The sequence below is a fragment of the Rhea americana genome, unplaced genomic scaffold, assembly GCF_003343005.1.
Source record: "Rhea americana isolate MKP2758 unplaced genomic scaffold, rheAme1 scaffold_408, whole genome shotgun sequence".
Classification (NCBI taxonomy): domain Eukaryota; kingdom Metazoa; phylum Chordata; class Aves; order Rheiformes; family Rheidae; genus Rhea; species Rhea americana.
In genome coordinates, this window is record NW_028186544.1 from 70,544 (window position 1) to 91,483 (window position 20,940).

Genomic DNA, 20,940 nt, shown 5'->3' on the forward strand with positions numbered 1-20,940 from the left:
TATCCTAGCTAGCATTGTGCCTGGGAGGGACCACGAGCAGGAGAAACCAAGTGCTTTGCCCCTGTCTTGGCCAGCACAGCCACATGAAGGGCCTTTCTCTGCTTCTCCCAGTCCTCAGTGACCAGTGTCTGGGCTGTAATCCTCTGCTCCAGCTTAAGCAAGTGGGAGGGACCAGAGGAGGGTGTCACCACATCCCCATGAGGCCAGTGGGTAGGTGGGCACAGAGAACCCCCCCTCCGTGCTCATGGCATCCCTGGGTGCTTCAAGGTGCTGGCAGCACTAAGGAGGTCTAAAGAGCCTGGTGGGATCGGGGTCCTTGTGAGCGAAGTGCTCAGCTCCAGGCAACTCAGGCATTTATGCTGTGCTCACGGCCACATTGTCCTTGTTCATAGGGGCTGCCAGGACTGCCAGGAATCAAGGTGAGAAGCCATTCAAATAATGCCTTCCTAGCACCATGCCATTGCAGAGCCAGCCTCAGAAGCTGGCACAGCCAGCTTTTGTGCTCCCAGGGCTGACCCTTTCCAACTGCACTCCTGAGAAATCCTTCCCTTGGCTGTGAGGGCAGGGTGGGCCCACAGGGAGCCTGGGGGAGCAGTGCCGTGGGCCAAGCAATGTGAACACTGTGGCAATTTGTGCCCCTGCTCTCTAACACTGCTTTCTCTTGCAGGGGGATGCTGGCAGCCCTGGGCAGCCTGGCTTGCCAGGACTTAAGGTAGGATCGGTTCCTCCAGTACCAATGGGAGGCTGTGTGCAACCCTCTGGGATTTGCCAGGGACTGAACAGGACCTCCAGTCTCTTGGACCCTGGGCTCCTGGGAGGATGCCCTGTACTGCGTCTCAGTCTGCTCCTCTGCGTTTTACAGGGGGACCCTGGCATACCTGGTGTGGATGGCCGCCCCGGCTTGGAGGGCTTCCCTGGGCCACAGGTAGGAGCATCCTCCTCATCCCAACACGTGTTCTCAGCATCCTTGACACCTGGAAGTCCTGGTCCTTGCTCCCAGGCAGGGCCTCTTTGCACACTGTGGGTTCATTTCTACCAGCTCCGCTCTCAGTAGCCGAAATGCCCCTGCATGTTCAGCTCTTCCCCTGCTCTGGGACTTGCCTTGCTGTGTTCTAGGGAGGTCTGTGCTGTCCATGGCCCCAAATCCCATCAGCATGTTGTCTTGCTCACAGCCGGTTCCTTGTGCCTTCAGCAGGCAGGCACTGCTGAAAACTGCCCAGCCCATCCAAGGGGATTCAAATGCACCTTAGGGGTCTGGAAATCTCGCTTTGGTTCACACTGGTCCATCCTGCTGCAACCTGAACCTAGCAGGCAGGGGGTGGCCTGAATGATTTTTACTAAACTTTAGATAGGAGCCATCTCCATTTCCATCAGCCTTTGCCTGGACACTGCTAGATTTAGCCATGCTTGCTCCAAATCCTTATGGAATCTCCCCTATGTGTGCTTCTTATTCCAGGGACCCAAAGGTGACAGAGGCAGCCCTGGCGAGAAGGTAAGCTCTGGTTCAGTCTGTGCAGGGGATGCTCCCTTGCTAGCAGCTGCAAGATGTGGACAGAGCTGGCCCTAGGCTCACTGTTGGTGGGAAACACAGGGGCTGAATGTGTTTATATCTTTCAGGGTGAGCGAGGCCAAGATGGTGTTGGGTTGCCTGGCCCCCCTGGTTTACCTGGCCCACCAGGACAAGTCATCTACCTCTCAAATGAAGATGTAAGTGACAGAGCCCCTTTGACCTGGCTACTTGCTCCTGAACTGGGGAGGGCTGGATCCCCCAAATAAAATTTTGATCGCAGCCAACTCATGTTGGGTGGAGCTCAACATCTGCCATGTGATGGGAGCTAAAATTGTGTCAATAGGTGACAAGCCAGCATTCATCATGAGTAAAGACCAACAAAACCCTGAGGGGGATCTCTCAAGTACCTCTGCCTGTGCTCCAGGCTGATGGACAGGGCAAAGGTTGGGTTTAAAGATCCATTTTGTCTGTTTTTCCAGAAGTCTTTGCCAGCTTTGCCAGGCCCAGAGGTAAGTACCTTATCCCTGCCCACGTGCACCTTTGATCATCTGGGAGTGCATGCCATTTCTTGAAAAGATGTGGTTCATTCTTATGAGCGTTTTTACTCCTTTCTGCAGGGCAGACCAGGCCATGCCGGCTTCCCAGTAAGTCAGCAGCTTGGACTTTGCAGGGGCTGCAAGGGTGGCCGGGTGGGAGCCAGGTGCTGTGCAGTGAGGTGTGTAGCATGGGGGAGCTTAGGATACCATGCATGATCTAGGAGAGTTTGAGGAACCAAAAAAAAATAAAATTATCCAAAGGACTGATATGAAATGCATCTAGCCAAATCATCCATTGGGGAATAGAGCAGGTGAATGCTTGCCTGAAATAAACTAACTGCACGTAAAGAAGCTTAATGCTAAAATTTATGAGAGCTTGAAAATCTTATGAGCCTGTCTAGCCTTCCTTGCTGGGAAGAGAGGTCCAGGCATTTTTATTTGAAGTGTCTAGTTACTGTCCCACATTTTGTGGCTTGACATCAGTTAAAATCCCACTATAGAGAGCTACTGAAACCTTTTACCTTTGCTGTACCCATCTGGTGCCCTCTGTTTTCCTGCATGCCCTTCCAAGAGGGAGCAAGCCTTTGCCTTTGTATGGCACTGGTGCCTGACTTGGGCTGCTGGGTCAGACTTCTATGGGACTTGTGTGGCTGAGCCCTGGCCTCCAGCAATGGTGGGAAGGATGTGCCTGGCTCCAGGGAGCTCCAAGACTGGCAGCGGAAGTGGCCATTGGAAAGACAACTAACACGGGGTCAGGATCTGCTTTTGATGGTGAGGCTGACACGGTACTCTGTGCTTCTCCATGCAGGGCCCCATGGGACCGAAAGGAGACCAGGGATCACCTGGCTTCCCAGGCTCTCCAGGGCTGAAGGTAACTGCTCCTGGCTACTGAGCTCCATGGGGTGGCTGTGGTCCCAGGCTCCTGTCCTTCCTGGCTCCCAGGTCCAGGAAGCAATACCACAGAGAGAACATTATCCATCCAATTCCTCTTTCGCTTCCTTCTTTCTCCTAGGGTGAAAAAGGAGAGCCTGGTGTCATCATTAGCCCAGATGGGACCATCGTAGCTGCTAATGTGAAAGGAGAAAAGGTGAATGTACTTGTGGGAAGGGTTGGCACAGGGCTTCCTGATCAAAAAGCCCCACTGGAAGAGGGATATGGGGAGTGCTGAGCCTGGCTCTGTGCATGGCAGCATTTCTTTGCACCGGGAACACTAGGCTCCCAGTAGTTGCCGGTTGTAAAGAAGACTGCCTCATTTTCCAGATGATAATATTTCCTGTTCTCTGTCTGCAGGGGGAGCCAGGGCCACGAGGACCGATGGGCCCATCTGTAAGTTGACGACTCCATTGTCCTTGTAGTTCCACCAGGGGGAGAAGGCTTTTCCTGGGGGGATGGGGGCAGAGTTAGGAAGAAAGCAGGGAGGAATGAATGCTTCTTCTGTCCCCATCTTCTTCCCCTTCCAGGGCCCCCATGGACGGTCTGGACCGAAGGGAGAAATTGGCTTTCCAGGCAGACCTGTAAGAACCGCTCCTGGTTTGTTGTCCATCTTTGTCAGGCACATCTGCTTTGAGCCCTCAGTCTCTTCCTTTGTCTCTGCCAGAGCTGCCCTCCCAGTTGCCTCTCTCTCACCCGCCTAACCCCCAAACCTTCTCCCTTTTATGTTGAAATTATGCCAGATGCATTCTGAGGTAGAGCTCTGAGGGGTGGGATATCAGATCTGATGCCAGAGAGGTGCAGGCCTGAAGCTACCCAGATGCCACAAGGGGAGCATCCCCTGAGCCCTGTGTCCCAAGAAGTGGGGTGTTGGCAGAATGCTGGCCTTCCCGGGGATGAGCAGAGAGGCTCAGTGCCAGCAGGCATTTCAGCTGATTTTGCTTCGTGTCTGTGCCACAGCATCACCCTTCCTCCAGCACTGGGGCTGGCTTGGAAATGGGGACAAAACTTGTTTGTGCTCCTTGTCCACAGGGGCGTCCAGGCATGAATGGACTGAAGGGTGAGAAGGGCGACCCCGCTGATGTCAGCAGCATGCCGGGCCTGCGGGTGAGTGGGTGCTGCTGGCCCTAGGGGTGAGGACATGACTGGGGGAGGAAAGGGGACTGAGGGGCTCACTTGGGCCCTGAATCCCTTTAGGGAAGGGCAAAAATGTGCCTGGTGGCAGCAGAAAGAGCCATCTCCCTGGGAGTGCAGAGGGAAACAGCTCTCAATTCTGCCCATTGCATTGCCTTCCTGGTGTGGAGAGAGACAGAGGGGCAGCTGGTAGAGGGGAATAGTCATATCTACAAACCCAGAGAGCAGTCACTATGCTCAGGGTACCCCAGTGACTGCTGACGGTCCTCTCTGGGGCAGGACGTGGCCCTGGCCTCCCTGCTGGGAGCTGTCACGCTGTCCTGTTTGCCCAAACCTAACATGTTTTCTTCTTCCACAGGGTCCCCCAGGCCCCCCAGGTCCTCCAGGGCCTCCTGGGCTGCCTGGCAGTGCAGTCTACAACAGCAACAATGTAAGCAGCACCACAGTTGCCTCTTCTCAGAGGTGTAAGGCCGGAGACTGGCTCATCCCAATGCCACTGTCCTGGCCAAGGGTACCATATGGTGCTCATGGGCTCTGTTCTCCTTGTGTCATGGGTGCCGTGGGTGGATAGAGAGGGTGAAGGATGCCAGTGGCAGTGTCTCTGCCAGAACTGAGATGCAGACATGTTGTCAGCATTGTGCCAACAGCCTCCCCAGGCCCTTCCCCATGCGGCCCAGGTAGTGGGAGAGACGTGAGAGTGATGGAACAGCACTTGGGGGCTGCAGGGAGGAGAACAAAGGTTGATGTATGATGTGTTATCTGCCCAAAAGCTCTTTCTTTGGGATTCATGGAGGATTTGAATCATAAGAGCAGATGGCACCAGACTAGGTAGGTCCTACTGGCRGATTGCTTGTGCCCCTTTGGCAGAGCATGGGCAGCTCGGCGGGGGCTGCCACATCCCATGCTGGCAGGAAAGGATGCAAGCTCTAGTCTGAGTGAACTCTCTCTCGAGGAGACCTCTGCAGAGAAACAGCCATCTTAAAAACTGCCTTCCTTGCATGTTTGCAGGCCTTCGGTGACACCAACCATCCTGCAYTGCCGGCCTTCCCTGGTAAGGGGAGATTCTATGCCCCAACCCCACAGAGCACTTTAGRGTTCCTCAGCAAGGGTGGGAACTGGAAACAGTCCTGGATAGAGTGCCCCTGCACCTGTAGGACTCTGCAGACATGCAAATCTGGTGGAAACTGGGATGTTGCAATGTCTTCTGCAAACATATCCTGACCTTTCCGGCCAAGACTGAACTAAGGGGGTTAGTTCCCATCTGCAAAGCCACCCCTGTGCAGTGGAAAGCCCCATCATTTCAATGCTGTGTCAAAAGCCCAAACACCTTGCAGCAGGCACCCTGGGGTCCCATGTGTGGGCTGGCTCCTGTGTCCCATCTCACTAGCCGTCCTCAGGTTCTGTCTGGGCTCATCTTGCTTCCCCCACTGTCATTCTTGCTAGTGTTCCTGACCAACAGARATGCTTTCTAATCAGGTGATTCCCCATGTTTCCAAGTAAATGGATCATGCACCTTGTATAACAGAGGATCAGACTCCTTGTACTGTTCAAAACCATGCTCTTTGCTTGCAATAAGGAAAGAAGTGAACCCCAACATAACACTGGCTTTCGCTACCTCTGTTAAAAAARGCTGTTCCCCTTTGGGAACAGACCTGGAATACTGCAGGTCTAAGACAGCATCACCACTTGCATTTCTTACAGATTTCCACCAGTTTGCAGGACAAAAGGGAGAAAAAGGAGATGTTGGTGCTCCGGGTCCGCCAGGTGAGCAATTCCATCTCTGTAGGCTCAGAAGACACAAAGATGCATTGGAGGCATCTTGTGCTCACATCGGCATGTGTCCCAATGGCCCATCTCCGAGCCTTCCTGAGGGCCATGCTCTTGGGTGCTGCGGGAGAGCCCAGCCAGGCATAGCCCCTTTGCAGGGCATCCCAGTGGCTTTCTGCCTTCTGCATCCTCCTCACAGTGGGGCAGAGAGCATGCAGCGGGTCCTGATTCTGCTTGTGGTCTTGCTGGCTGGGAGAAGAGCACATCACCAAACCTACTCCCAAGCCCAAAGCCCAAAAGCGAGACAATGCCAGTGCGGTGGCGAGTACTGGCCACCATGACTCCTCTCCTTGTTCCTCCACAGGCCAGTTCCCGTATGACCTGAGCCGATTCAGTGCCAACTTGCGGGTAAGCCCCTTTGCCCCAAGCTACTGCAAGCAGCACTTGGGGAGCATTGAGGTGACCAGAGCCCTTTGGTGGGCAACTTGGTGCACTTGGGTGCCGTGGGTTGGCTGTACTGTGCTGAGGCAGTGTGGGCATATTCCTGGAGCCCAGGTGGAACACRCTGGGCACAGGAGGCACAGACAGCTCATGCTTATGACATGCAATCCCACAGGGTGAAAAAGGGGAGGCAGGCCTCAAGGGYGAGAAGGGCGAACCAGGCGGGACAGCGCTGTATGGTTCCAGTGTTTCCGCGCTGCCAGGCCCACCAGGTCCCCAGGGTTACCCTGGCCTGCCGGTGAGTACCCCAGGGGCACAGGGTGGATTAGGGGTGTTTCCATGCTCCAAGCAGTGAAGAACAGGCTGGGGAGGGCTGCGCTTGCAGCAAGATAGTGGAGAAGACCAGGATATCCCTAGTCTTCCCATCTCCAGGGGGATGGGATGGCAGGCTGTGCGTTTTGCCTGAAGGATGCTCTCTTGTTCTCCCTAGGGTCCCAAGGGGGACAGTATTATTGGGCCACCAGGGCCTCCAGGACCTCAGGGACCCCCTGGCATTGGATATGAGGGGCGRCAGGGCCCTCCTGGCCCTCCTGGCCCCCCTGGTCCTCCCTCCTTCCCAGGCCCACACAGACAAAGTGAGTACCTGCCCAGAGGTTGTCTTGTCTCCCCTCCTGGCCCCTATTCCTCGCTTATCCTCTCCCTGTCCCATGCACCAAACTGCCRCAATCATCTCCACCTTGGCCTTCCCTTCTACCTAGCTATCAACATCCCTGGCCCTCCTGGCCCACCAGGACCCCCTGGACCACCAGGTACCGGCGGGACATCTCCTGGGGTGAGTTGGGGCTGTGGGGAGGAGGGGAAGGTCATCCCTCTGCCTGCCCACCCCCATGACCTCAGTGCAGAGCCCAGGGGGGACACAGGGACCATGCCCTGGGCATCCTCCCCTTTTGGACTTGCTGTCTGAGCCCTCAGCGCCCACCTTCCCTGTATCTGCAGCTACGCGTCCTGCCAACATACCAGGCCATGCTGAGCACTGCTCATGAGCTGCCTGAGGGCTGGCTTGTCTTCCTTGCTGACCGACAAGAGCTCTACGTCCGCGTGCGCAAYGGTTTCCGCAGGGTGCTGGTGAGTGCTGGGTAGGGATGGCGGCTTAGTCTATGCCCATGTTGGGGTTTGCATGCCCTAGTGATGTCACCCAGCATCAGAGGGACCCAGTGGCACCTCTGCTGCTGGGCACCTGGAATTGCTGCACCTTGGCACCACCGATTGGGAGATGCTGAGATGCCTTCCCCTTGGTATAAGCGAGAAGAAAGGGGTTGCTGTGCTCAGCTTTAATGTGCTCTGTCCTTCCAGCTTGAGGAGCATACCCTGATCTCCAGTTCCACTCTGGTGAGTCCCCTCATCCTGCTGATAACAGCGGCATGCAGGCAGAGGCACCCTGCCAGCTGCCACAGGCCAGCTCCTGCACAGGGCTCTGGGCAGCCCCAGCTGAGCATGGCTCTCCCTCCTGTCCTAGGACAATGAGGTGTATGACAAGCCACCCAGTGTCCACTACTCCCATGGCAGTGCTGTCCCTTCGGGATCCCAGCACCCCTTCCAGCCCCGTGGGCCTCTGCACCCTCTCCGCAACCACAACCCCCCGCCCACTGCCCGGCCCTGGCGAGGGGATGACATCGTGGCCAACCAGCACCGCCTTCCTGAGCAGCCTCTGCTCCATCACGGTGCCCAGCATCAGCAAGAGCTCCTGAACAGTTACTACATCAACCGCCGGCCAGATCCAGCTCCCGTAGCTGCCCACGTGCACCAGGACTTCCAGCCAGCCGTGAGTTCCCAGCAGGCCGKGGAGATGTCCGCTGTGGCCAGCTAGTGAGACTGGCATGTCCCTCATGTTCCCAGTGCTCCCTGGTTGCTGTCACATCCTGCTCGGCCTGCCAGTCCCTATGCTCTGCAGGGTGCCTGGAGAGGCAGCCCCTCGGGGCGCCATGACGGAGCACAGCTGACCATCCCCAGGCTTGGAGGGCCAGCTGGCACCAGGAGTGCGGCTGGCAGTAAAACCGCTGGCTGGTTGCTGCGTTTCTCACACCCATGTTCCCTTGGCAGCTCCACCTTGTGGCCTTGAATGCCCCACTCAGCGGCAGCATGCGTGGCATCCGAGGAGCCGACTTCCAGTGCTTCCAGCAAGCCCGCGAGGTTGGCCTCCTGGGCACTTTCCGGGCCTTCCTCTCCTCCCGCCTGCAGGACCTGTACAGCATCGTGCGCAGGGCCGACCGCAGCACTGTGCCCATCGTTAACCTCCGGGTATGTGTCCTCAGCCAGGGAGTGCTTATGGGCTGACTGGAATGGTCCACGCTGCTCTGAGGAGCCAGCGCTGAGCTGGGGCCTGAGAGAGCTGCCGGCAGGACTGCTCCCCAAGCTTGCGTCTGTTGGCATAGATGCCACCGGCCGTCTCCCCCCGACCTTGGCTCCATCACTGTGTCCCTCCTGTGTGGTGCTGACGGGGGTGTGTGTGTGTGTGTGGGGGGGGAGGTGCATCTGGTGCCAGGGCTTGGGTAGAGCTGAATTCCCCAAAGGTGCCAGCACCCTTTTCAAGCTGCAGTCTGTCTCCGGAACAGTGAGCACACCGTGTCCCTTGCATGGGAGCTGGTGCGTGCAGCTCTGCTGAGCTGGAGTCCTAGAGACCCGTGCAGCGGGGTGCCAGAGCTGCTCCCTCCGGAGCTGTGAGCATCTCAGGGGCATGCTCCAGCAGGGAGCAGGGATGGTGGCTCTGCTGACCCACTTTTTTGTTCCCCTCCCACCAGGATGAGGTGCTCTTCAGTAACTGGGAGTCCCTCTTTGCGGGCAGTGAGGCCCCGATCCGGGCCGGTGCACGCATCCTCTCCTTTGACGGCCGGGATGTGCTGCGGGACTCGGCATGGTGAGTGCAGGGTGCCCAGGGGCTCCCGGGGGGAGGGGGTTAGGCAGCATGGGGAGCTGCGAGAGGGGCCAGGATGGGATTCCCTGCATCCCACCACAGCTGCTGTCCAGTAAGCATGGGGGGGGGCCTTGCAACCTTCCCAGGAGTATGGCCCTCCATGGCAGCTGCATATCCCTCGGTATTTCAGGCCCCAGAAGAGCGTGTGGCATGGCTCAGACGCCAAGGGTCGACGCCTCACTGAGAGCTACTGTGAGACGTGGCGGACAGAGGAGCGGGCTGTGGTGGGCCAGGCCTCTTCACTGAGCTCGGGCAAGCTCCTGGAGCAGGTGCCCAGCAGCTGCCAGCACGCCTTCATCGTCCTGTGCATCGAGAACAGCTTCATGACCGCCTCCAAAAAATAACCCCGCTCTCGGGACGCTGCACACCTTCCTAGGGAGGGCCAGGCCGGGCCAGCCAGCTTCCCTGGCTATGCTCCTGCCTTCACCCTGCAGGGTGGTTTTTTTTTTTTTTTTTTTTTTCCTCCTCCAGCCCTAAAGCAAAAGAATATCGCTGGGGGGTTTTTGGGCTGGCCCCCTGGGGGGTGGGGGTGTGTTGGGGGGGGGGGGGGGGGGGGGGGGGGGGGGGGCTTGTGATGTCCCTCGCCCGGGCTGCATGGGGTGAGCTGGCCCGGAGGCAGGGGAGCTGCAGGCTGGCAGGTTGTCCCCTGCCACTTCTTCCTCAGCCTCCTCCTCCTTTTGGACACAGCAGTTTCACTTGTAACCCCTAATATTTAACCAGTTTAGCTGTATATGTGCATCAACCACTGCTTCCTTGGCCTCCTCCCTGCTAGGATGCTCTTTGCAGGGAGGCTTGGTGGGGACTAGCACAGAGGGATGCTCCACAGGATTTCAGAGATGCTGTGATGTGTCCTCCTGGAAAGCAGAGGTCTGTGCCCCCTCCCCAGCCCCCTAACCCTGCCCTGTCCTTGCCAGGAGCCCAGGTCCTGACCCAAATCTGTGCTGCTGGGGCCTTGGTTTACTKCTGGGTCACCCAAGGGAGGACAGTGCCTGCCCCAGGTGTCCTTGGTGTTACCTGGAGAGCAGCTGGCCCTGTGTGCAGCATTCCCRTCCCATGCAAGAGAGCATCCCTCTGCAGGGACCAGGCTCCCAGGCGCTTGCCCCCTCCTCTCTGCACCCAACCACGTAAGGTCCATCCCAGTTGGTGCCGCTCCCCATGGCTCTTCGGCCTCATYGCCACCTCCCATCCCACTGCCTGCCCTTCCTCACCAGGTATGGTGCTGCCTTTGCAGGGATTGCCCTGGTGGTCCCATCTGCCCTGAAATCCCCACCTCCAGGTCACCTTCCCTCGCTGCCCCAGCATGGGCTTATCCCAGCCTCTCCACCTGACCTTGAGATGCCCCCCCCGCCCCAGCCCCATCCAGGTGCCCTTCCCTGGGCTCCTTTGGAGGCTGGGGAGGAGGGATTGCTTCCCAAAATGCAACATTTCCTGCTGTGAGATCAGCTCAAAGGCTGGGGGAGGGGGGGGGCAGGCAAGGAGATGGGAGATGGGGCATTTCCCAGGGCTGCCACTAGGGAGGGCAGATCTCCCACCTGGGACAGCCAAGGGTGGGAGTGGGGCCACCCAGCCTGCCGTTGGCATGTGTTTACACATGTGTGCAGGTGGACCGCATGGTACCTAGGCCAGAAACCATAAGCACCCTCCATGCCACCTTTGTTGCGCTCTTAAGGCCAAAGCGAAGCAAAGCTGGTTTGAATTGGTGTGGACAAATCCAAGGTGCTAAAAAAAAAAAGAAAAAAAAAAGAAAAAAAAAAGATAAATCTGTAACTAGCTTTTTATTATTGTATAGAAATTCTTACCATAAAAGCTGTGCGAGTCACATGGTCTCTATTTCTTACCATCTACTGTATTTTGTGTAATTAATGCAATTTAAAGCCTATGGAGCTTTATATTTTTTGTCGGTTGTGTCCTATAAACCATTTTCTAAAGGCACTGAATAAAGAAATGTTATCCTCTTGTAATGTGGCTCCATGAGGCTGAGCAGGAGGATGGGGAGCCAGCAGCCAGGAGACCACAGACTCCAACTGTCTACCTCACACAGCACCTAGAGGTAGCTCTGGTTTAGGCTGTGACACCACCTTGGGCATCCTGGCTCTGGCTCTGGTTGTGTTTGGGGCCTCCTCAGCTCCAAAAACAGAGCGAAGGAACAAGCCCCAGTACAGGTTGGTGGCTCTGCATTAGATTTTCACACTCAGAGACCAGACCAGCTCCTAGCAGATCCCAAAAGAGTGCTGGATAGGAACATTTCCCCGGCCATAATGAAGGAGCTGGGCAAAAAAGAGATCCCAGTAGGTATCTTCTCAATGGGACACTGCTGGGGCTGCTGGTGGGCTGGGCAGATGGGAGATGAGGCACATCACAGCATGGTGATACTCGTTTATTAAAAGCCGCAACCCACTTTGTGGGACAGCGGGCACCCGCGGAGGGGCAAGGAACAGGCCATGGGCTCCTAGCCCTGCTGCTGAGTGAGGCTGGGCTAGCAATGGGGCCACAAGTACACCGCTGCTCCGAGGGAGCCTGAATGGTCCGTGACTGTCCTCAGCACCAAGCCCAGCCAGGCACGGTGAGGACATGGGGCTGGTGCTCAGGCTTGCACGGTGCCTGCCTCTGGGCTCTTCTCCTCCGCTGGCCCGTCAGTAGTGGGCTGGTGCAGCTCCTTAGCGAAGGCCAGCTCCGTGGGCTGCTTGTGGCGGCTGTGCCGGACGCCCACACTGATGGCAGCCAGCAGGTAGGCCACTGCAAGCAGCGTGAAGTAGCCGAAGTACACATAAAACTGCGAGGTGGGAACAGAGAGCAACGCCTACAGTGAGTCCCCCACACCTGTGTTTGGCAACTCCAGTCACCTGCCTCCCACCACGGGACCTGGCATCCTTGCGAGCCTGCTAATGTTGGACACGCCTGAGGAAGTGGTGGTCCCACACACCATGGTCTCAATCCAGCTCCCTCTCAYTCCATTTTCCCCCATACAGTTTCTGGGACCCCAGCTCAGTCCTCAGTGCCCCCCTGAGCCCTGGGTGTGCCCCATCCCATCCCTACCTGAGGATGCACAGAGAGGCCCAAGCCCCTCTTGTCAGCCACAATAATGGTGATGATGGTCTTCAGCACAGTGGCAAAGAAGGTGTTGACCCCAAAAACCAGGGCGCAAAGCTCTTTGGAAAGGGAGGTAGCAATCCGGAAACTGGGAAAAAGGGAAGACAGTAAATTCAGCCAGTCCAGTGCTACGAACTTGGCCACCACAGTAGCAGGCAGACAAGTTCAAGCTTATCCATCCCCTGAGCAGCAGGACTGGGGCACCACTCACATGGCAATAGGTACCAGGAACTGGTAGGAGCCGCGGAAGAGCACGTAGGCAGTGTAGCACAGCCAGATGTTGCTGGTGGTGTTCATGAGCAAGAGCAGCCCTGCCTGGAAGGCCGTCACAGCCCCAATCACCAGCTCCGACCACAGCGCCCAATGGATCTTCATRTAGCCGGCTGCAAAGGATGCGACAGCCCCTGGGGGAGGATGGGAGCACCATGAGTGACACCTTCACCACAGAAAGAGCATTTCTCCTCCCTGCTCTGCCTAAGTCTGGTAGTAACCATGAGGCTAGCGATGCCTGCCTACCCAACTCTGCCAAACCAACCTCAAATCCACCCCGCTTCCCCCTGCAAAAGCACTGCAAGGACTGCCATCAGGAAGGGACAGAGCAGGACCGGGGCAGGGGGTACCTCTGATCCCTCTCCATCGAGCCGTGGGAGGCTAAGGAAGCGTACCCAACAATGTAGATGCGGCGTCCACCCCTCCGTTGTACACCCTGCGGTTGTCCCTGGCAGGATAGATCTCGTTCCAGAGGATCTGCACATAGTACAGGATCAGGTAGTAGCCAGCTGAGTTGAAGACCCACCAAAGGGACCAGAGCCGGAGCTGTGGCTGCTTGGCCACTGTGCCCACTTCCCTCAGCATGCGGCATAGGACTGCATCGCGCCAGCCCCGTGTCCCCTCATCACCCCCCTTGGCCATCTTGTCTAGCTCTGCGGGTGCAGCTCCGTTGCAATCTGCCTCCACCCGGTTGAAGAAGAGACTGCGCTTGGGCTGCTCCAGGAAGAGTGTGAGGATGAGGCCGAAGCTCATGAAGCCTAGTGAGATATAGTTGAGAGTGAGGAAGGGGACATCACCCAGGGTGACACAGAGCTGCCCCAGCACTGAGCTGGCAAAGACACCCATGAGAACAGAGGAGCGTGAGTAGCTGGCCATGCGCTGGTAGCGAGACGGGGGAACGAGGGAGAAGATGTAGGAGGAGTAGGCGATGCGGGCAGCCATGGTGACGCCATAGAAGAACTCCATGAGCTGCATGGCCAGGACAGAGGTGCCCAGAATGAGGAGCAGCCAGATGGAGATGTGACTCAGGCTCTGCAGCACCAGCACTGGCTTGTAACGCAGGTAGTCGGTCAGCAGGAAGACGGGCACCAGCACGGCCGTGTAGGAGTACGTCAACACTGGCGTGATCACGTTGGTTACCTGCCACGTATGGAGACAACCTGAGAGCGTTGCACGTGCTGCTGCCCACGGGCCACATCCCCAGCTGGCCCTTTAGCCTGCAGCACACCAGCTGTGGCCGGCCCAACAAGGCCCCTCCTTGGGGAGGAATTCGGCCTGACGTGTGCTCACCCAGGGGGCCTGCTAAGCCCTGGCAGGATCCCGCACTGGGAACACAGCGTTCCCATAGCTGCGGCAATCTGCTGGGACCAGGGCCAACATCTTTTGATGGCGGCGGAGAGGTGGCCCCCTCCTTGCCTAACTCGGCTGTTGTCAGCAGCACAACCTTCCCTGTCAGTGCCCAGCGTTGCACTCTCCCCACCGCGGACATGCAGCGCCGTGCACCATGCCAGCAGCGCTGGGGAAAGCTCCCCGCCATCCCCACTACTCTCACCCTGTCCCCGCAGGCTGCCCTACTGTGCTCCTGCCACCTTCCTCTCCACCTCGACCCTCGGCAGCCAGCCCCAAAGCTCAACCTTCGTGCTGCTAAGCTGACATTTATTGGGCTTAAACATAAACCCGGGCGGACAGGGGTCAGGCACAGCCTCAGCTCCACAGGGAGCGTGTGCTGGCAGTTTGTGCCAGGCACTCTTTTGCAAACCCAGCCAAACGTTAAATCTGTTTTGGCCCACCACCCCTGCACCCTGAAAACTGTTGCCAGCACCCAGAGGGTGCCTCCAGCCCCACGGGAGGAGGGTGCCCCCCAGGCCCCTGGGTTCTAGCACCCGAGGCAGGAAGGCACAAGGCGGTCAGCTGCCTCGCATCGTGCCAGCAAGCCTCGAGCATGGACAAAAGCTGCCAAGGGATGTCTTGCCAGATGCCCTGGAGCAGGATGGTTGCAGTGACCTGCTCGGGCAACCCTGGCACAGGGAAGGGAGGGTCAGTCTGGCTGGGGGGAGGTGGCAAGCGGGTGGCATGGGCACGGGGACAGGCTGCCAGACTGTGAAGGCATGGCAGGGCCAGCCCATGGGCTCGCTGGGCCACTTCCAGCCTGCTCAAGAGCAGATCTTTCCCCAGGCACTGCAGAAAGGTGAGCTGAGGACTGTTTTTGCAGGACAGGGTCACCCAAGTTTAACCTGGCCACCTTGCGGCCGAGAGGAACAGGAAAGCGCTGCTGGCAGATAGCTCTGTTTGCACCATGCTGCCCCGGCACCCTCTCTCCACGCATTGTGGGGGAAATACCCCACCCCGTCCCAAAAGATACTGCTATGATCTGTCATGCTTGGGAGGCGGCATATCTGCATCCTTCGGCACCTCGGCACCTCCCTTTGCACCCACATTGCTCCAGGGGCAGATTTGGGGGGGGGGGGGGGGGGGGAGCGGAGATGCAGCAGCAATCCTCCCCCCAGCTCTAGAAGGGGATGCTGCAGGCAAAGCTGCCCACCAGCTGGGTGCCTGCAGGAAGACCTTGGCCAAAAACCCTAGGCAAGGGGGATGCGGGCTGCTCACCTCCACCTCTGTGAAGTTCTTGTCTTGCCCCAGCAGGTAAGGGGTGATGAAGCTTTCCCCAGGCCGGATCTGTGTCATGAACCCGTAGAAGCACAGATAAAAGACCTGGAGCTTCCAGCGCTGGTCTGGCGCGGCCTCCACAGCAGGCTTCTTGGTGCCCTCATCTTTCTTGCACATGGCTCTGCCAGCTGTCCGAGCAGCTCTTCAGTGAGACAGTGGCTTTCTCCAGGGGACAGTCAAATAGACGGGCTCTGCCGGGCCAGGCAGCTCCTTTCCAGCTGCAAGCACTTGCCGACACATCAACGTCCCCGTCACTGCAGTTTCTGGGGAGAAAGCAGCATTTGGCATGAAATCAAATTCCTCCAGAATACTAACACAAATAAATATCACTACCTTCTCCCCAGGAGACATTCTTGCAACGACGATCTTGGGCAGAGATCAAAAAAATAAAAAGCAGCCCCGCATTTTGCTTTGCAAAATAGGCCTTCCCCCCCCTTCCTCATTTCAGGCAGGATTCTCAAAGTGCACCTAAGATGGATGCACAAGACAATCTACTCTCCAGCAAGGTGACTGTCTGTCCTTCTTAATTCATGTAACCCCCCCATTATGAAAGTCAGCAGGACGTCCCCTCCCCCATCCTGTCCCCAAAGCAAAGCTTTCCTTCAAGCTGAGCTGCTCTGCTGGAGATGCAACAAGTTTTCCCAGGGTCAGAGAAACATCCGCAGGGCTCAGAGAGCTGCCCAGACGCTAGCACTGAACTTGGGGAGCCCTGGCTCACCCCGAGCTATGCACGAAGGTAAGCAGCGCCCTGCGGCAAGAGGTGTCCGGAGGGCTGCCATTCCCCTGAACCCGCTGAGACACCTAAGTTTAGAGGGAGATGGCGAGAGGTGATTGGGAAATGGGAGCACACCTAACGGGTTGCTTTGCTGCCAGCGGCAGCGAGGACGCCCTGCAGGCGGTGCCAACCCCGGGCAATTGGGCAAGCAAGTTAATGTGTACCGCCGCAGTGGGGTTGCCCACGTTATATATTAGCTGCACGGGAATCAGGACTTTAGACAAGCGGAAGGTGTGTTGTTTCCCCTGYGGCCTCCTCCGCCACCCTGAAGGATGGCAGGCATCTCCCGCACGTGCGCTTGGGGCATGGTGCCCCAGCGCCCACCGTCCTGCTAAGAATGAGAAACGCAATGGGGTGCTCAAGCAGCTCAAAGCCTCAAAAAGGCTGAAACACTCAGCTCCCCTGACTTGGCTGCGTGAAGGCAGGCAGCGCTGTGGAGGCCTAATTAGCAGTCACGAGATGAAGCTCAGGAAGGGAAAACTCGTAGCCGAAGCGTTGCATTTAAACTTCCCGAGAGTGGGTCTGGGGCTCCTGAAAGGGTCCCTCCAGGAGCCAATTTCCCAGAAATGCTATGGTAAAGCAAGTGGATGAGATACCCCRGATACCTCAGGGGAGAGCTGCACACCAGGGAAGTCCTCTTTTCTCCGCCACCCCTGCGCCCCTCCGACTGCCATGCCCCAGTCGCACATGGCAGGAAAGCTGGGAACATCCCTAGCCTCAATCCTGGTCCAACACACCCTCTTCTCTCTCTTCCAGGCTGACTGAATTTGCCCTGGGCAGGGTTAACTGCAAAGTCTTTTTTTTTTCTTTCTTTTTGAAAAAAAAGGGCAAATAAAAATAGCTGCATGGGTTCCCTGAATCCCCCCCCCCTTTTAAATGCAATTGGAAGGTATATTGGAGTGCATAGAAAGGGTCTGCTGCTACTTGAGAAATTTCAATTCCTCTCCCCTTGTCATCCTCACAGCACATATTTTAACCATTCAGAGCATACAAATGAGTACCACAGGGCCAAGGTCTGAAAATGTGATTACTTGCTAATTACCAAACAAGTGCACACARTCCTTTCAAAAGCTCTGGCCCCGAAAAGCTGGCACCAAAGGTGTAGTGCTCGCGGCTCATCAGGCAAGGAGCTGTGGCAGGCAGGCACGGACGCTCCTGGGAGGAGGTGCCCGTCACCGCGCGCACGTACAGAGCCCAGCTGCTGGCACAGAGAGATGGGCCGCAATCGAAAGCAAAAGCAGCAAAGCAAAAACAAGCAGCAGCATGGTGCCCTGTTTTCCTCTGGGAACCTCGCCTTGGCAGGAGACTCGCCTGTCCAACCGCATTCCCTTGGGGTGATTGCAGCACCAGTGACTCGGGGTTGCCAAACACCTACCCAGAGCCCACTCCTGAGTAGTCAGCTCCTACCCCTCCAATGAAGCTTTTTAGGGTCCACAGCCTGGGAAACCCTCCTCAGTCCTTTTTTTTTTTTCCTTTTTTTTTTTAATATTTGTGAGCAATTTTGTGGGGAAAAAATTAAACCACTGGTGCGACAAGCCCTAACTCGCTCTGATCCCCTGAGCTTAGCTTTAATTTGCAAAATGTTTTTGCAAAGCCTATTCTGCAAAAGCCTGTCTTCGGGGACTTGCCAAAACAGAACACATTTAGCAAGGCCTCCCCTTCTACACTAGGAATATAAATCCTGCAGAGGAGCAGTGATTTAGAAAGTGATGTTTGCTTACCCGCAAGTCAGCTGCCTCCTAAAGCCAGGACTCAGTGGCGTTAGTATGGACCTCCCTGCGGCTCGCAACAGCACGACCCACCCTGGGCTCAACACGGGTAAAAGAAAGGGCAAGCAGCAAGCTCTCACCTCCGAGCCCCTCCTGCTGCCAGGACTGAGCTGTTCCCTTACCTCCCAACCGGGGGCCTTGCCAGCTCCAACTGCCTGGACTATGACCCATTTCCCTCTTATCCCAGGCTTGGAGCGGACCCAGGAGTTCTCAGCCAGGCCAGGGCCCCGGGATGTGGCTGATTTTCCTCTCCAGCTCCCTGAGGGGCTGCATCAAAGGGGCTTGGAGCTGCCAAGAGCCAGTCTGATGCCAGGGGGMTAAAATTCATTAAAATTCAAGCGGAAGCGTGTGTGTGTCAGGGTAGCTCGGGCCATCTCACCACATCAGCCCTGCTCCCCCTGCCCTGGCCACAAGTTGTGAGTGTCCAGAGCCAAAGCAACCAGGCGTCACACACTGCTTCTTGCACAGACAGCCCCAAAGGCTGTTTCCTACCCTTTGCCCTGAGCCAGTTTCCAGGCAAGGGCAGCAGATCTTCACCCAGAATGAAGATACCTGCTCAAACTTGGCCCAAATGAACAAGGTTCTGCCCGGTTTAAACCCAGGACAGGTTGCAGCTCCATGATAGCTGTCAAGATGAGGGCTATCCCAGTGCCACCATCCTCCCTGGAGCACAGCAGCTCACCAGCTGGGATTTAAATCTGCACCTGCTGTCTGGGCAGGTGCTATGTTCCTCCCATACCAGCTCAAGATTGAGGGGAAGGCAGCTCTCTTGCCAAAAGCTAGCTGCTTTTCAGTATAGATAGGCCTTCCTCACTCCAGAGTGGGCTGGGAATGACCCCAAGCAGAAGCAATGCACCTACAGAGCGCAAACCACGGCAGCCCCAGGTCCACAGCCTTGCCCCAGGTGCATCACCCTCTAAATCACCCATGCAGGCTGAGACCCACTAGCTGGCAATTTCCATCCCCGCTCCAAGCCTACAGCTTGGCAAGCTTCCCAGTTTTGCCCCAGGTCAAGGCAAGACTACTAGCACAAGAATAAAGAGGTGGAGAGGAGCCAGGTGATGTCTCCAAGGGCACTGATGTGCTGGACATCCACATCTTTGCCCCTGACTTTGCCTATTCTGAGCCTCTATGGCTCACAGAGCACCTCAAAAATCTCATTTTTAGCACATAAAACTCAGAGAGGCTGTGAATGAAAAAAATTCCTTGCAGGGGATGTGAGGGGATGAAAGAGATTGAGGAACAGAATCAGTACCAGCTCCTCCTTGTTTAGAGAAATGAAAATCCTACTAGTGGTTTGGGAAAGGCCTTCTCTCCCCTGGCTGGAGAGATGTGCATCAAAGCATGGAAAGGCTCTGCACATCCACAGACCTGAGCACCAAACCTTGTTGGCCTGGCCTAACCCCATCTCACTAATTTAGGACAGAAAGTTCGGCCAACTGCAGCCACTCAAGCTTAGTGGACATGAGGCCCTATGGGATGCTCCTGGTTCACTGTAAGGGCACTTACAGTGCCATCTTGCCTTGAGAAGTTTCCTGCCCTGTACCCCCAAAGTAACTCCTCTGCTATTTAAACCACTCGTCCCCTAGAGATGCCTGGAGCAGAAGCAACAGATTGGCAGGTGCAAGCAAGACAGAGAAGAGCAAACACAGCACTGACAGGTTACCACCTCACGAGCCTGGGTTGTTGCCAGGTTATTGCCATGTGAACCTGACATGGGACCATGGTCACGCGAAGCATGGGCTGGCCAATGCAGGCAGTGCCTGGGGTCACAGCTGATKAAGGTGGCTCAGCTCCTACATGAGCCACAACAACCCCACGTGGCTAAGGGACCCCACAGCAGACCCAAGGTTACAGCCCCGGTATGGGCCATGTGGAATGCTCTCCTCACAGACGTCTGAGAACTAAACGAGATCCCTGCAAGAGACYCATGGCTATGGCCACTACTGATAATTGGTGGCAAGTGGGAGTTAAGCTGATACAAAAGCAATGACCACAAAACAGGACACAGTTTGCAAGCTGCAGGGAGATGCAGCCAAACAAGCAGGAGTTGCAGCATGCAAACTAAAGAGTGTGGACAGCTCTTCTGCCTTGGGCGGGGGGGGGGCTCTTCTGGGTGTCAGGGGGACGATTTGTGGTGCACCTGGAAGAGTGCATGGCATCCACTCTCCCCACACAGGGCCACCATGCACACCTCGCACTGGTAGACCCTGAGCAGCCTGCACACTTTGCACTGGGACACCCTGCCCACCCCAAATCTGGGCACCATGGGCACCCCGAGCAACACCAAAGCCCAAGTACTCCACACCTTGAGCACCCTGGCACCCTGCACCCTTGGCAAACTGAACCCTGAGCACCCTTGGTACCTTGCACCCTGGGAACCCAGTATCCGCAGTACCATGAGGGCTCTGCACCTGGGCATTCCATACCCCAACCACCCTGCACCCTGGGCACCCTTCATACCAGGAATCCTCCCACCCTTAGGCACCCTGCATCCTGGTCACCCATGCATTCTGGTGCTCCACATCACGGGCACACCATGCACATGGGCACCCTGCAAATCAGGCACCCCATGCATCCTGGCAGCCCGCAACACAGGCACCCCATGCACCCGGGTACCCTGCACATCGGGTGCCCTATGCCTCCGTGGCATCATGCATCCGGAGCACCCAGCACCCTGGGCACCCTGGGAGCCCTGCACCAAGGGCACCCTACAGCCGGGCACCCCTCACCCGCGGGCCGTACCTGCGGAGCCGGTGGGCATGGGGGCGGCGGGCCGGATTCTGCTCGGGCGCGGAGTGGTTCACGGCGCCCCGCAGCCCCGATGCCACCCGCAACCGCCGGAGCAGGAGGAGAAGGAGGGTAGCGGGGCCCTTCGGGAAATGTAGTCATTGCCCATGTTCAGGGCGGCGGGAGAACTACAAACCCCACAGTGCAGCGGGCCGGAGGAAGAGGAGGAGGAAGAGACAGGAGGAAGGAGAGGGGCTGGGACTCTGCTGCGACTGCAGTCTCATGCTTCTCTGCTGCGTGCTCTTCCCSTCCCCTTCCTTCCCGCTGCGCTCAGCCCCGCAGCCGCCTCC

At 57.1% G+C, this 20,940-nt stretch overlaps 2 protein-coding genes across 5 annotated transcripts in view; one reads left to right on the top strand and one right to left on the bottom strand.

The window, feature by feature from the left end:
* The window catches only part of COL18A1 (collagen type XVIII alpha 1 chain), a 65,148-nt gene extending 53,898 nt beyond the window's left edge, over positions 1–11,250 (top strand). For 3 of the 4 annotated variants that reach the window (XM_085314565.1, XM_085314564.1, XM_085314562.1), the window contains 25 exons: positions 393–419; positions 668–712; positions 863–925; positions 1,457–1,492; positions 1,618–1,707; positions 1,990–2,019; positions 2,128–2,154; positions 2,855–2,917; positions 3,059–3,133; positions 3,337–3,372; positions 3,507–3,560; positions 4,009–4,083; positions 4,469–4,540; positions 5,119–5,161; positions 5,812–5,874; positions 6,242–6,285; positions 6,494–6,616; positions 6,809–6,953; positions 7,077–7,150; positions 7,315–7,443; positions 7,672–7,707; positions 7,835–8,140; positions 8,419–8,616; positions 9,117–9,232; positions 9,420–11,250. In XM_085314565.1, the coding sequence (XP_085170691.1) occupies positions 393–419; positions 668–712; positions 863–925; positions 1,457–1,492; positions 1,618–1,707; positions 1,990–2,019; positions 2,128–2,154; positions 2,855–2,917; positions 3,059–3,133; positions 3,337–3,372; positions 3,507–3,560; positions 4,009–4,083; positions 4,469–4,540; positions 5,119–5,161; positions 5,812–5,874; positions 6,242–6,285; positions 6,494–6,616; positions 6,809–6,953; positions 7,077–7,150; positions 7,315–7,443; positions 7,672–7,707; positions 7,835–8,140; positions 8,419–8,616; positions 9,117–9,232; positions 9,420–9,633 (2,184 nt within the window). In that variant the 3' untranslated portion in view covers positions 9,634–11,250. The remainder of the gene's footprint in view (positions 1–392; positions 420–667; positions 713–862; positions 926–1,456; positions 1,493–1,617; positions 1,708–1,989; positions 2,020–2,127; positions 2,155–2,854; positions 2,918–3,058; positions 3,134–3,336; positions 3,373–3,506; positions 3,561–4,008; positions 4,084–4,468; positions 4,541–5,118; positions 5,162–5,811; positions 5,875–6,241; positions 6,286–6,493; positions 6,617–6,808; positions 6,954–7,076; positions 7,151–7,314; positions 7,444–7,671; positions 7,708–7,834; positions 8,141–8,418; positions 8,617–9,116; positions 9,233–9,419) is intronic. The other variant, XM_085314563.1, reaches the window with a different exon arrangement.
* Positions 11,046–20,727, bottom strand: SLC19A1 (solute carrier family 19 member 1). The gene is made up of 6 exons (XM_085314566.1): positions 20,606–20,727; positions 15,257–15,579; positions 13,045–13,789; positions 12,591–12,783; positions 12,326–12,467; positions 11,046–12,062 (listed from the first exon to the last, which is right to left on the bottom strand). Exons 2-6 carry the CDS (start codon positions 15,431–15,433, stop codon positions 11,874–11,876), a joined length of 1,446 nt encoding a protein of 481 aa, XP_085170692.1. The 5' UTR covers positions 15,434–15,579; positions 20,606–20,727; the 3' UTR covers positions 11,046–11,873.
* Positions 20,728–20,940: the final 213 nt, after the last annotated feature.